Source organism: Eublepharis macularius, chromosome 4, assembly GCF_028583425.1.
Source record: "Eublepharis macularius isolate TG4126 chromosome 4, MPM_Emac_v1.0, whole genome shotgun sequence".
NCBI lineage: Eukaryota > Metazoa > Chordata > Lepidosauria > Squamata > Eublepharidae > Eublepharis > Eublepharis macularius.
Genome location: NC_072793.1, coordinates 164,967,902 through 164,981,416, shown reverse-complemented (window position 1 = coordinate 164,981,416; position 13,515 = coordinate 164,967,902). Strand labels below are relative to the sequence as shown.

The 13,515-nt window shown below is 50.6% G+C and overlaps 1 protein-coding gene across 1 annotated transcript; it reads right to left on the bottom strand.

Moving 5' to 3' along the window:
* Positions 1-3,217: 3,217 nt before the first annotated feature.
* Positions 3,218-13,176, bottom strand: LOC129329420 (uncharacterized). Its single transcript, XM_054978993.1, has 9 exons — positions 13,132-13,176; positions 11,691-11,778; positions 10,551-10,622; positions 10,101-10,206; positions 7,739-7,969; positions 7,284-7,388; positions 6,345-6,477; positions 5,935-6,026; positions 3,218-4,238 (listed from the first exon to the last, which is right to left on the bottom strand). The coding sequence occupies exons 2-9, from the start codon at positions 11,759-11,761 to the stop codon at positions 4,218-4,220; spliced, it is 831 nt and encodes a 276-aa protein (XP_054834968.1). The 5' UTR covers positions 11,762-11,778; positions 13,132-13,176; the 3' UTR covers positions 3,218-4,217.
* Between the last annotated feature and the right edge of the window lie 339 nt (positions 13,177-13,515).

The window sequence follows — 13,515 nt, the reverse complement described above, 5'->3', positions numbered from 1 at the left end:
AGACCGTGTAAAAAACCATCCAAAAAGTGGGTTGCAGACATGGATTACCATGACTGCTTGGGTAAAAAGAAAAATAAGGAGCCCTTGAAAAAGTCCGGCTCCCTTGGGCGGGGGTCAGGCCTTCAGAACCAAGTGTGGCACAGTGGTAGTACGGTGAGTACCCTTCCCTAGAGAGAACTCTGGATCTGCGCAGATACAGAATTCTACACTAGGAATCCTGCCTCCTTGGAGACAATGGCTGGCATATTCCAAGGCTAGTTATTGGCTGTCGTTTCCACGGTGATAAAGGAACACAACTGAGGACACAAAGGTGCGCCTTCAGCCTTCTGCCTCATTTGGTTCTGGGTCCTGGTCTCTACCAGTCTCTGCCTTGGAAGAGCTCCTATATGGAGTCCTGGAGGGCTCTGTCCCCCAAAAATAAAAGTCAAAGAATAGAAAACAAGGGAAAAAGAGGAACCAGAGCTGGGAAGCAGCCGAGGCGGATAGCCTAGGCTGATCAAAGCTTCCTGTATCGCACCAGATCGCTCAGGGTCTCCAAACAGGCAACCTGGCATTTCACTCGCTGAGCGAAGAAAACCAAAAAGAAAACCAAAAGTGACTGAAAGGTAATGATTAAAAAAAAACCTAAACCTGAAAAGCAGCACTGAAAAAAGAAACCTGGAAAACAATAATGTGATTATACCTATTCTATCCAAAAAACAACTCTGCTGTCTTCTGAAACAACGTTATCAAAGAGGGTGCACTGTTTTTCTTCCTCCCCTGTCCCCCTCCTTTGTTTGAGGAGGTAGGAGAGCTTCACAAAAGAATGACCCTTGGCTTAATGGGCCAGAGACCCCTCCCCTCCCCCATTAGCTGTCTGTGTGAACCAGACCAGAGAGCTTCTGCCACTTGATCCTTAAACAGTTAAAACAATAAAAACAAGAAGTGGCATTTTTTTCTGTTCCCTCCCCTTAGAAAAAGAGGAAAGTGTGCTGGTGAGTTTCCTGACTTAAGAGGGAGGCTGGTGAATAATGAAGAAGGAAAATAATGAAGAAGGAAAATCATGTATGTGCCTGTGTCGTCATGCCCTCTGCTGACAGGAAGCATCTGCTTGGACGCTGGACCCACAGAGGAGAATAGCAATACTTGTGTCGCCCCCTGCAACTGATATTCAGCTCTATGCTGTTTCTGAATAAGGAGGTTCAATTTAGCCCTGCAAATATTAGAGTGCTGCTTCCTGGAACATGTTTTCTAATCCAGTCTCCAAGAAATAAGGGATAGTGATGGGAAGGGACCAGAGTTCAGGGTTGGAGTGACCTTTTCCCACACATTTGAGGTTCTGCATGCTGGGCAGGATGGACCAGTGGTCTGACTCTGGCAGTTACTTACATTAACCTGTTTTTGCTTCCAGAAGGACACGGAGCCTCCATGCCCATCCTCACCTCCTGGCTGAAGGAAGGAGGCCTCTTTCTCCAGAGCGCTACAGAAGGGGCTCAGTCAGCAGGTAGATGCTTAGATGTCTCACTCACATGAATGCCCTTTCCTGGCAACTGCAGCGAAGGTGTGGAATTGAACGCTTCCCTCTCCCTCCCCATTTATCTTCGACTTCCTTTGATGAAGGTTTCCCAGGTTTTGGGTTCCCTTCACCATCTTCTCTTCTGGCGCCAGGTCATCCCCGTGAAATCTCCAGGCCCTTCTTGCTGAGCTTTCCTGTTGCCCAGGTGTAAGGGGCTGGAGAGAGCTCCTCTTGGTCATTTGGGAGGTCATCCAAGGGCCCATGTTCCTTACCCTCCAGCCACCCATAAGCCCTCCCCCCCGCCTACCCTAAGTGGGCACTGTGGCCCTCAGTGCTAGCTACAAACCCCTTCCCTTGAGTCATACATCCAATCTGCCAGACTCTCTGCACCCATCACTCACCCCTCCTTTATCAAAATCACTTTCATGCCACTGCTCACTCATTGGTCCAGTCTCTCTCTCACCTCCTTAATGTGTTGTGACTGTACAGACATTGAATATGTGTCTTCATCATGGCAGCAGATTGGAAGGAAAGATGAGACCAGAAAGGAGGGTCCAGTTCCTCTGGCCCAACCCCTTAAGGACGGAAGGAGGAAGAACCAGCCCTGTGCTGACCAGGCATCTCCTTCACTGCACAGGGCTCAGCTGGGTGTCTCCCTTCTCCCTTCTCCACCCAGTGCAGGGCTCAGTCCCTTTGCATATCCCCTACTCCATCCCACCAGACTCAGCTAGGCCATGTGCTCGCTTCTGCACCCCATCGTGCTTTGGGCCACCAGCTGACACTAGCAGTGGCTGCCACTCACAGCACAGACTGAAGGCTGCCCCTCACTTTGAGCCAGGATGGTCTCAGCAAGGGTCATCCCAAAACTGTTCCCCCACCAGGACTTTTTCCAGTGCACTTAATGAACAGTCCACCCCTGCCTGATCTCCTTCCACTTACAGCAAAACCCTTCATGAAGGAGGAGGGAGAGATTGTTGCGATACTAGCTCTGCAGTGTCACTCCTGCTCTACCTGGGCTCCACACGGCTGCATCTCAGGCCCCACTCACCCAATCACTCTCTGGCATGAAAAGACGGTAATGTCCTTCCAGCTGTAACAGCTAAAATAACCCTAATTTATCACTGTCTCGGGATCTGCCTGCTCCTCACTCTTTGGAAGTAAAGAAAAATATATTTTTTTTAAATTAGCACTAAAATTTTCCACAATAACAAATTCATTCTTTTTTCCTAATCTGAACTTTTAGTGTCTTCATTTGTCTCCTTTTATTCTTTCAGATGATGTCTAAGGGAACAAGATTAAGGGGGCACTTCCATAGTTGTCACTGGAAGGAACAAAAGACAGAAAGAAGTTGAGCAATGAAGATGGAGAAAAAATGCAGTAGGAGAAGCAGAAGGGAGAAGATTCATCCAGAACTTTTCAAAAGGAACAAACAGAAATTCAATTCAAAACGGTCCAAGGAAAGAAAAGGAAGAATAGTGTCAAGCGTGGGGATAGTTTGAGATGTCATGGGATCCTCAGAGGAGAGAAAAGTTACAAATGCCAGTTATGTGAAAACAGTTCCAGTCGGAGCACACCTCTTACTTCCTATCAAACACTCCATTCAGGAGAGAAACTGCATCAGTGCTCAGTATATAGAAACTGCTTCAGACAAAGAACTAGGCTTAGTGAACGCCAAAAAATGCACACAGGGCAGCATCTTCATAACGACTCACTTTGTGGCAAGACATGCTCTCAGAAATCAACCCTGAATCAGCATCTAACAGGAGAGAAACTATATAATTGCTCAGAATGTGGAAAGAGTTTCAGTCAAGATGGCACCCTCACTTCTCATAAAAGAATCCATACAAGGGAGAAACCATATCAGTGTGCAGTGTGGAAAGAGCTTCAATCAATGCACTAAGCTTAACCAATACCAAATACACACATGGGAAGGTCTGCATAACTGTTCAGCCTGTGGCAAGACCTTTTCTCAGAAATCAACCCATTATCAACATCTAAAAATTCATACAGGACAGAAACCATAGAAATACTCAGAGTGTGAGAAGAGCTTTGGTGAAAGAAATAGGCTTATTCAACATCAAAGAATCCACATGGGAGAGAAATCATGTGAATGCCGTGGAAAGTTTTTTTAGTCGAGGCGATAACCTCATTCAGTGTCTAAGAATTCACACAGGAGTATAACCTCAGAGATGCTCAGAATGTAAGAAGCATTTGTGTCACAATCTCCACCGTATTTCCCATCAAAGAACCCATGCACGGGAGAATGCGTATCAATGTTCAGCATGTGGAAAGAGTTCCAGTAGAAAGGATAGCCTTGGACAACACCAAAGTATCCACTATGTCGCTGTTTTGTCTGTGGCTGGAGACCATTCTCCCTATGGTACCACAGTCTGATGGAGCCAGGTGTTCATATAGTATCTCAGGAAAGAAAGATGGTGGGCTGAGGTGCTGGTCTCTCTCTGCTCAGGATGGAGATCAGGCACAGAGGACAGTGGGCTGAAGTGCTGGTCTCTCTTTGCCCAGGCTGGAGATCGTTCTCCCTACGGCAGCACAGTCTGATGGAGGCAGGTGTTGGTAAAATGCCTCAGGCACAGAGGACAGTGGGCTGAAGTGCTGGTCTCTCTCCGCCCAGGCTGGAGATCATTCCCCCTACAGCAGCACAGTCTGATGGAGGCAGGTGTTCAGGGCTGGCGCGCCCATTGAGGCCAGGTAGGCGGTTGCCTCAGGGCATGGGGCACCGCTCCTGCAGGTGTTGGTAAAGTGTCTCAGGCACAGAGGACAGTGTCCTACACCATAGTCAGGAAGAAGGCAGCAGCCCTTCCCTCTTGCTTCCCCCAGCTCCCCCCAGCTACTCAGAGATAGACTGCCTCTACTCATGGAGGTTCCCTTTCTTGGGGTTTCTTGGTCAAGAAAGGTTCTTTCTAATGTAACAAAAACAAAAAAAATAGCCCTCAGCCTCAGATTGGGGCAGGACTCTACACAAGAGATGCACTTTCCATCTCTTTCCTTGTTTTCAGGGGGAAGAGAGGCAAAGGGCCATCAAAAGGATCGATCCATATAGTTTGAAAGGGGTGGGGTGTTTTTCTCCAGTCATGTTGGCCACCATCCTCAAGAGCTGAGCTCCGGCTTTGCATGCAGAGGCCCAGATCACTCTCTGGGATCTCTGCTCGAAAGGAGCAGGGGGTGTGAAAGCTCCCCCTTCCCTCCCTCCCTCCCTCCTGAGCACCTGCAGAGCCCATGCCAGTTAGGGCCCAGACCGGGGGTGGGGTGGGGGGTCTCCTTTCTCAGGAGAGGCCAGCTTCTTTCTTCCTTCCCACCGAAAACAAAGAGACCTCCACTAAGGGAGCACCAGGAGAGGGCAACATTCTCAAGGGGGGAGGGCAACATGGTGGACCACTTTTCTTATAGAAACCAAAGACAGCGTCATCTTTGGCCTGTGGCAGGGCTGCTGTGTCCAGGGACAATCCCTGGAGAAGTGGGTTTCAGCCACTGGGCAGAAATGAGGGAAGGGGACTTTGTGACTCCCCATGAACCAAGGAAAACTTCAAGAGAGGGCCTTGCTGGGGAGCAGGAGTCCTTCTGGCTTGTTTCCTGCTTCTTGGGAGGGGGCTGTCTTCATAACCCCCCCTCCCCCATTCTGTTGGGAAATGGCCTTACCTGCTGGTTAGAGGAGGACCATGATTGCAGGGGGATGTCACTGCCATTGCAGTAGTTGTCCACAACTAGGGCAAGCCCCCCCCCCCCCCGTTCTTTTTCCTGTAGATGTGAACCAAAAAGACCCCAAACCATCCCAATTCTTCTTTTTTCCATCTCAGGAAAGAGGCATGGGGAGAGGGTTGCTTCCACCCACCCCCAACACCTCTCACCAGTTTGGCCCACTTGCTCACCTCCTCCTCCTCGTCCAAAACAGCCTGGGCCTGGCTGAGAAAGGACAGGACCACAAAGGTTGCTCTTTCCCTCACCCAGTCTGAGCCCAGGCCGATGATGTTGTCCCAGCAGGCCAGGAGGCATTGCGAGAGCTGCTCCTCACTCAGGCAGGCCTGGAAGGTCTGAAAACAGAAGTCGCCCTCAGTGGCGGCTCTCTCCCAGACAAAAGGGAAGCTGCCCTGCCATCTGACCCTGTGGGGACCGTGGCTTCTGCCCCCCTCCCACTACTCTCTAGCCCCCTTTCAACAGGGAAACAGGAAGCTCCTCCTCTCATCTTGTTATGCTTTTAAGGGCAAGGTAAATGGACGGTGATGTGTCATTGAAACGCGAATAAGGGTGTAGAGGGTGAGTCCTAACTGCAAGCTGAGGAGAGGCCTGTGTCTCTTTGCACCACTGGCTAAAGAATTCCTGGCCATACCTGTCATGACACCCTTCCCCCGAGACCTTCTCTTCTCAAGAGAGCTGTCTTGGGAAAAGCTCCCCTGCCCACACCACCAGAACGTTCTCCTTACCTTTCCCATGCAGATCACATTCTGGTACTGGGACTTCCAGGCCTGCCTGTTCTCTGCCTTCCACCTCAGGCGGTTGTCCCTCCCACCCAGGCCTGGCAGGAAGAAAGCACAAGTTAAGGCTTGCTTATCTGACCAGCACAGCTTCCCATCTTTCTCCTCCGGGGCCCTCTCTTGCATGTGTGCTCCTCTTGGGATGCGAACTGCTGTGGATGCAGATCTCTGAGCCCGGTCCCCTCCAGCCTCCCCTCCCTTTCTCCCTGACCCCCTCCTGAATAGCTGTGGCCGTGCTCTGAGGCAAGACTCCGGAAATGAGGCATGGGTGAGGGAAGGACCAAGGCTAATAGGGTGGGGTCTTGGGAAGAAGAGCATCAGAGGACAGCAGCTGGCCTCATCCATCCCTGTTCACTTACACTTCTGGCCCAGCAGGATATTAAGCAGCTGGCACATGGACTCCCTGGCTTGCTCCCTAATCCCTGCTTTGGGATCCATCTGGGAGTGGGAGGGCAGGGCCCGAAGGTGGCCGATGTCGGGCTCAAAGAAGTCCTAGAGGGAGGAAAAAGAAGAGGCATCTTTTGCCAGTCCCCAAAGTACCTTGGGCTTGACTCTGACATCCCGCCTTGTGGGCCTCTCAGGCTCTGGATACCGATGGGGCCACAGTTCTGTCAAGGCGGTCCAGGGGGGAGGCAGGGGCCACTGTCTGTTCTCTGGATTCTCTGCTCTGTGGCTGTTGATGCCTCTCTCTTTGGGACCTAGAATGCGATTCTCAGGGAAAGCAACTTCGTTTATAACTGCCACCTCCCTTCTCAGTCTCTCTCTCTCCTCCTGTTAGAAAGCTAGAGAGAAGGCTTGGCTAGGGCATTCCTAGCACACAGCGGATTTCTTAAGCCATCAAGAACGCACTTTACGCCTCAGGCAACCCCTTTAGAGTGGACTGGATTCTAAGGCAGCTCCCCTCCCTAACTGCAGCAACCTTCTGAAGCCTCCTTTTGGCTGCCGACCTGCACTAATTCAATCCACTCTTTCTGGTTCCTCTGCACTGACCCCTCTCCCTTTACCATTCCCCACCTCCCTCAGAACCTCGTCCTTTGCTCCAGACTCTGCACATGGAGACGACCCCTGGTGCTCTGCCCCCAGTCAGAATACGGATCAGAGTGCCCAGCAGAAGGGCTCGTCTTGGGATTCTGGGCTGCAGCCAAGGACAGGGGAGCAGAGCCCTCTGCTGGGGCTCCAAAGGGGCTCGGCAGGAGCATGGGCGGAGAGCCAGGCAAAGGGAATGACCTTGGGAAGTGAGGCCAAGTCCGCCCTCCCTCCAAACCCCAGTCAGAGTGGGGTGTGGTGGAGAAACTTACGTGAAACGACAGGAGGTGGCAGCCGTCGGAGAGCAGGGAGCTGTACAGGGAGAGGGCGTTTGCTTGCACCCCTGCCCGGTTGCTCTGCATCCAGTAGGACAGATGCTGTGGAAAGAAGCAACACTTCCGAATCAGGCCCAAGCTCTGTGCCTACAGCTGTGCCCTCCCAGGACTTTGCTCCTCTGCAGTCAAATCCCCTTAGGGGATTCTGCTCCTGTGGGATATCTGCCTGCATCCATTCTGGGATTGTGACCTCAGGACAGGGGGAAGAAAGGACCATTTCCTCCCAAACAAGTTCCTGTGCCATGCCCAGAGAAACTGGAGGATGAGTCAGCCCCAAAGGTCCATTCTCCCACCTGCACCCCACACAGGTCCAGTCCACAGGTGGCTTAACCATGCTTAAAAGCTAGCCCTAAGATTCCAAGGCACAACAAGAGATGCTCTCAGGAACCTACCTGGGACAACGGCCAGGGCTTGTCATGAGGTGGGGAGTTCCAGCGTGGACAGTGGAGAGGTGGAAGGGATGGCCTCTCCTGACCTCCAGGGATTGTCTCTTCTCTGTTTGCTCTATCACCTCTTGTCCCACACACGTCAAGTAATCCCACTAGATGCAGAACAGTGGGCAGCCCCCTGTACAGTCCCCGCACCATCTCCAGTAGACCCTCCTCTGTCTTGCGCTGGAGAGTCTGAAAGGAAAGAGGGTGTCAGGAAACTCACTTGGTTGCTTGCCTGTCAAAACAACTCTCAAAGCAGCCAGTTGCAGTTTGGCTTACGGCTGGCAGAGGCACTTCAGTTGAGGCCTCTTTCCTTTACCCCCTCCCCTCCTTTGAGAAGCGAAAGCGAAGGCTCCCAACGGACAAGGAACTGCCTGTCTCTGGAGCTGTTAGGCTCTCACGGTCGAAGGCCTTGGGCTGTCCAGCTCTTGCATTCCCACTAAGTGGAGGGATTTTCTTCCCTCACACCTGTGAGAAACTGCAGAACTAGACGTGTAGGCTTGCCCTCTGATTGGCTAACCTATGGGCAGCCTGTGGGCAGAGTGCCTTTAAAAGGGAGCCTTTTACTTCAGTCTTTGGTCCTTCTTGGGATGCCACTACAGTGTCCTTAAAGATCCAATTTGCCTTCTTGTCTGTCTGTTTTGCCGAAATCCTTGTCTTTGGGAAACCACTGCCTGAACTGGTCTTTCTTTGGATTTTTGAATCTTTTGATTCCTTTTGGACTGGTTATCTTGAAGCCTACTGTTTGCCTGAAGGTAACATCTGGAAAGCAGGTTAGGGATTGTAGCATTTGCTAGGTTAGTTAATTAGCCTTCTTTACTGCTCACTGCACTATTCTGTACTTCTTGATAATTTGGCTTCTGCTTCTTTAATACATTTTATTAACTATAATGCCAGATGGAATTCATGGTGTTGGTGCTCCAATCCAAATCCAGTTTGGATTTGGCCATTTTGCCATATGCTGCCCAGATAATTTGTCTGTGGAGTGCCTACCTCACAGGGTTGACTTTTGTTTGTTTCGTGCCCTGAGGGCTGAAGGCTGGCCTCTCAGTGTTTAAGCTGTGGGGATAATCAGAGAGGCTGGTGGTAGTCACTACCAGACCTTGATTGCTTGCCTGTCCTTTGGGGGGTCCCTGGATAATCCCTTCCTGGAGACTCTGAGTTGGGGGAAAACTGGGTTCTCCTTCAAAGGGATGGGGGGGAGTTGGCCAGCTGGTTGGATCTCCCCCCCCCCCCCAGTCTGTTACAAATCAGGTCTCTTGGGCTTCTTCCCATCTGGGCTGAGAGAGATGGTTCAGAAGTTGCATCTCCACTTTCCAGAGGTGATCCGGTCCCAGGCACCGCAGAGCCGACAGGACTTGTGGCCTTTGTTACATGCAAACACATGTCCTGAACTGCTTCTAGGCCAGACTCAGAAAAGAAGCAGACGGCAGAGGCCAGGGACAAGGGTAAAACTTACTGGTTTATTCGAATAGATGGTAGAGAGTGGATAGAGAGTGTAGTAAGGCCCCTCAGAACACAAGTGCTCTTTGGGGTTTCAAAGCCATTACACAAACTTTTATCACCTTTGGTTCATTAGCAGAAATTATGCATTCAGTAAGTTAATGGTCGAGTTAGTTACGTGTACATATGACCTAACGCCATTCCATTGGTTTGGCATAATTAGGGGTTGTCCCCTTACTCAATGAACACTTGCAAAAGTTGTTTATCATTTCAAAGAACAAACTGTCCTTTTCTGGCACCCATAGTGCCAATAAAGTAACTATCCGGTAGCTGTGTGTCATCCCCAAGGCCTTCAGTTTTTGCCAGTTCCCATCACTTAATGCTACAAGAATCCATTGTTAGTCTTCGATCTGTTACCATCAGCATAAACAAGTACCCCAATATGTAGCATATGCTTGGCTATTCATCTTTCCCAAGAAGACAATGAAAACAGTTTAGCTAGAGTTAGTACTTTGTTATCAAGGTTTGAATGTATCTCTTGTGACTTGGCAGAGACCAGGCAGGATGGGCGAGTTGTTTTTTATCTCTAGAATGCACTTTCGGTTTTACATCCAACCCAGGCCGAAATGCAAGGCTAGAGAGATGAAGACAAAGGGCCTCTTTCTTGTGTCTGTTACGGAGAGTTAGGCCAATACACAGGTATACTGAAGCTAAATTCTTCTACAGTTATGTTCCTTCTATTCTATGGCTATGTTTCTATGGCCTAGTGTTTCATATCTGTCACTCAGGTGTTCTGAGAGCTTCGGCTTACTACTCTTTGGGACAGATTCGAGTGCATCCTGCATCACCCTCACAGAAAAACAGTCCAAATGGAACGTACCTGTCTTGCTGGATCTCCCTGGCCCGGGCTTCCATTTAAGATGACCCTGAATGCCCAGGCCGCTATCAACCTCTCAAGGTCCCAGCTGAGGGCCGGCTGGAAGTTGCTGGCAAGGCAGAGGAGAAACAATTGGACTCTGCGGTGTGTGGGAGGGAAGGAGCTCTCTGGCCCCGGCCCCCACCCATCCCTGCCAAAGCTTTGCCAAAGCCCCAGGTCCACACATTGACTGGGGGGAACCAGCAGCAAAGCCCAAGAGATTCCAGTTGGGATAGAGATGCCAAAGAGGGAATCTGGTTCTTCAGGCTCTTCAAAGGCTGCGTTTCCCTCAGGTGCTCAAATGACTTCTGAGCCCTTGCTGGGTAGAAATGGACAGGGTTCCCGGAGGCCAAACCAAGGGAATGAAAATTGCCCTGGGCCTTCTGGAGGGAGCATAGATGCCGAGGGGGTTACCTGGTGATGCCCTCCGATGTATTTAAGGACATCTCCTCTGAGGTCTTTACGCCGTCTTGCTGGCTTACAGGCCTTTGGAAGTTAAAAAGAAAGAGATGGAGGCAGGAGTAAGACAGAGTCAGACTGGTGTTTCTTTCCACCTTCCAGTCTTCTCCTTGACCCCGTTCATTGGGGCTTCTAGACAGCTTAGAGTCATCACATGACCCCTTGAGGGGTCGTGATGGATCATTACCTCCTGCAGGTCCGCAGAGGGGATGCTGACCTCATGGGCTCCCCCTGCAGGTGTTGGAACAGTAGAGCAGCATCGCTGCGTATTGTGACCCCCTCCAAGCTTTCCATCAGACTGGTTGCTCTCTCTACCTCCCCCCCCCTTGAATGTTAATGGGGCAGGGCATATTTAGAGGACTACCGTTTTGAGTTTTATTGTTGTATGAACTGTTTTATGTATGTTTTAATGTGTTTTAACCTGGTGGTTACTCCGCTCTGAGCCCGCCATGGGGAGAGCAGACAAAAAAATCGAATAAATGAAATTGAACGAAATGAGCAGGCTACCCTTGGGGGAGATTCCAGGGATTTCATTCCTATTTGCCCCACTGGACTCAGAAGGGGGACACAGGCTGGGGTGGGGGTGGCAGCCTGTCAGGGCTTTCTTGGGCTGCTAATGAAGACAGGGAAAGTCTGGAGAAGACTTTGGGTCGTTCTGGTGCCGTCTTTCTGCTGTCTTTGGCATCTTCCTTCTCTTCGGATGAGTCTTTCAGCCAGAGGAATGCATGCCATGGCCTGGGCTGGGAGCCTCTACACCAGGGGAGGTTTCCACCTGGTCCTTGAGTGGCTTCAGCATTGGCCCAAAGGACTGCAGCATCAGCCAGCTGGGCAAGGCTGCTAAGAGCTCCAGGGAGGGCCCACTCATCTATCTCTCTGCCTGGTGCAGCCTCCAGTACGGCCAGGGCACTGCAATATATACACAGGAGAGATGGAAGGGCCCCAGGATGGCTGGCACTGGGCAGAGTGGGAGCCTGAGCCTTCCAGAGTGGGTGGGGAGACCGCAAGGGGACCAAAACCTTCTCCTCCCTGCCCCCGAGGCTGGCAGATCAGACTGCCCCCCAACATGCACCCCAAGGGCCCAGAGTAGCTCCTCACCAGGAGCTGCCTGCTGCTTCTCCTGGTCTTTTGTGGTCAGGGAGCAGATTTTGTTTTCTCCCCCGCATCATTTTGCCACGTGTTGGTGCTATAAAAGAGCAAGGATAAGGTGAGAAGCAGATCTGGCAGTCTCTCTCTCTCTCTCTCTCTTTGGGCACCTGTCTTGGCTTTGGGCCGCTGGAAGCTCTCAGCCTGGCAGGAACTGGCTGTCTCCTGGAAGGAGCATGTTGGTGGGCACCTCAGGGCCCTCTGGGCTTTCCCAGGTACTTCTGAGTGCCCTATCTCTGCACAAAGGGGGCAGCTCTCCTCTCCCCTGGACAGGGAAGGGGGAAGCTTCGTTTCTACTTCTGCTCTGCTGCCTCTCCCCATCACAGCCCCGGCCTGCTTGCAGCATGTCCTGCTGCCTCACCTCCTCTCTTCCGCCTCTTCCTCCATACCAATTCAATGCAGACGTGTTGGGCCATTCTAGATTGCAGTTTGGTACAGTCATTAGTCATTGCTTGATTTAACAACAACAACAACAGCAACAACAACAACAATAGCACTTATATACTGCTCTTCTAGATAGATTAGTGCCTCACCCAGAGTGGTGAACAAATTAGTGATATTCTCCCCACAATGCAACTGGGGAGCTGGGGCTGAGAGGAATGGTTTACCCAAGGCCACCTACTGAGCTCATGGCAGTAGTGGGATCTGAACCAGTAGAGTGCTGATTTGCAGACAAACCATTTAACCACTATGCTACAGACTTTCTGCCCAGGAGGGATCCAAAGCAGCATACATCTTCATTTTATGCTCACAACCTTATGAGATAGCTTGGGGTGAGAGGGTGTGACTGGTCCAATGGCACCCAGCATGCTTGAGAGGCTAGTCTGCATTCAACTCTAAGTGCTTCCTTAACATCAGCCCTGAAAGGTAGGTCCGTATGAGTCATCTCCCTATGGCTGAGAAGGGCATGCCAAAGGGGAATTGGTGTCTGAAAAGGGATTTCAACCCTTTGTCTCCCAGATCATGTCAGCCTTTCTGCTGCAGCAACTGCTTTGAGCATCTCACAGTCTGATTGGCCACAGAAAGTTCTCTGAAAAAAATTCAGCTTTCCAACGGCTGACTGCCAGGAGTGAAGGGAGCTTTGGAGTGAAGGCAGCATGAGCCACCACGTCTCATGGCAATGGGGCATGTGTGTGCACAGAGGAGCATCACAAACACGGCTTTGATCCTCTGCCTAAAAGAGCTGTGGGTGGCCTGGGCTAGAGAGTTGGGGGCCCATTCTGGGCAGGCAGGAGGAGGAGAAGGCCCTTCCAAGGCAGAAGGTCTAGCAAGGAGGCCCAGATGTCCTCATGAGGGCCTGAGCACCCCTTTGCTGAGATCCCTCACTGGCTGGGGGAGAAAGGGAGGGAGGCAGGAGGGGAGAGGTAAACAGAGAAATGGGAGGAAATCTCACTTATATCAATAGATGCTTGCTCCTTGGAGTCTTCTGGAAGAATATCAAAGAGCAAGAATGGCTGTGAGTACCAAATAGATAAGAATTAATAATTAAAATAATAATAATTAATAATAATTAATAATAATTATTAATAATTAAAAATTAAAAATAGATAAGAATTAAGCCACAGTCCACAAGCCAAACAGAAACAGAAGGAACAAAATCAGCATTGCTGACAAATGGCCATCTAGTCCCTGCTTCAAATCGTCTGGATGAGAAGAGCCCAACACTTCTCGAGGAAGCCTGTTCCACTGAGGAACTGCTCTGACTGTCAGGAAGTTCTTCCTAATGTTTAGCTAAAACCTTTTTTGTTTTAATTTTAACTCATTGGTTCTGGTCTAA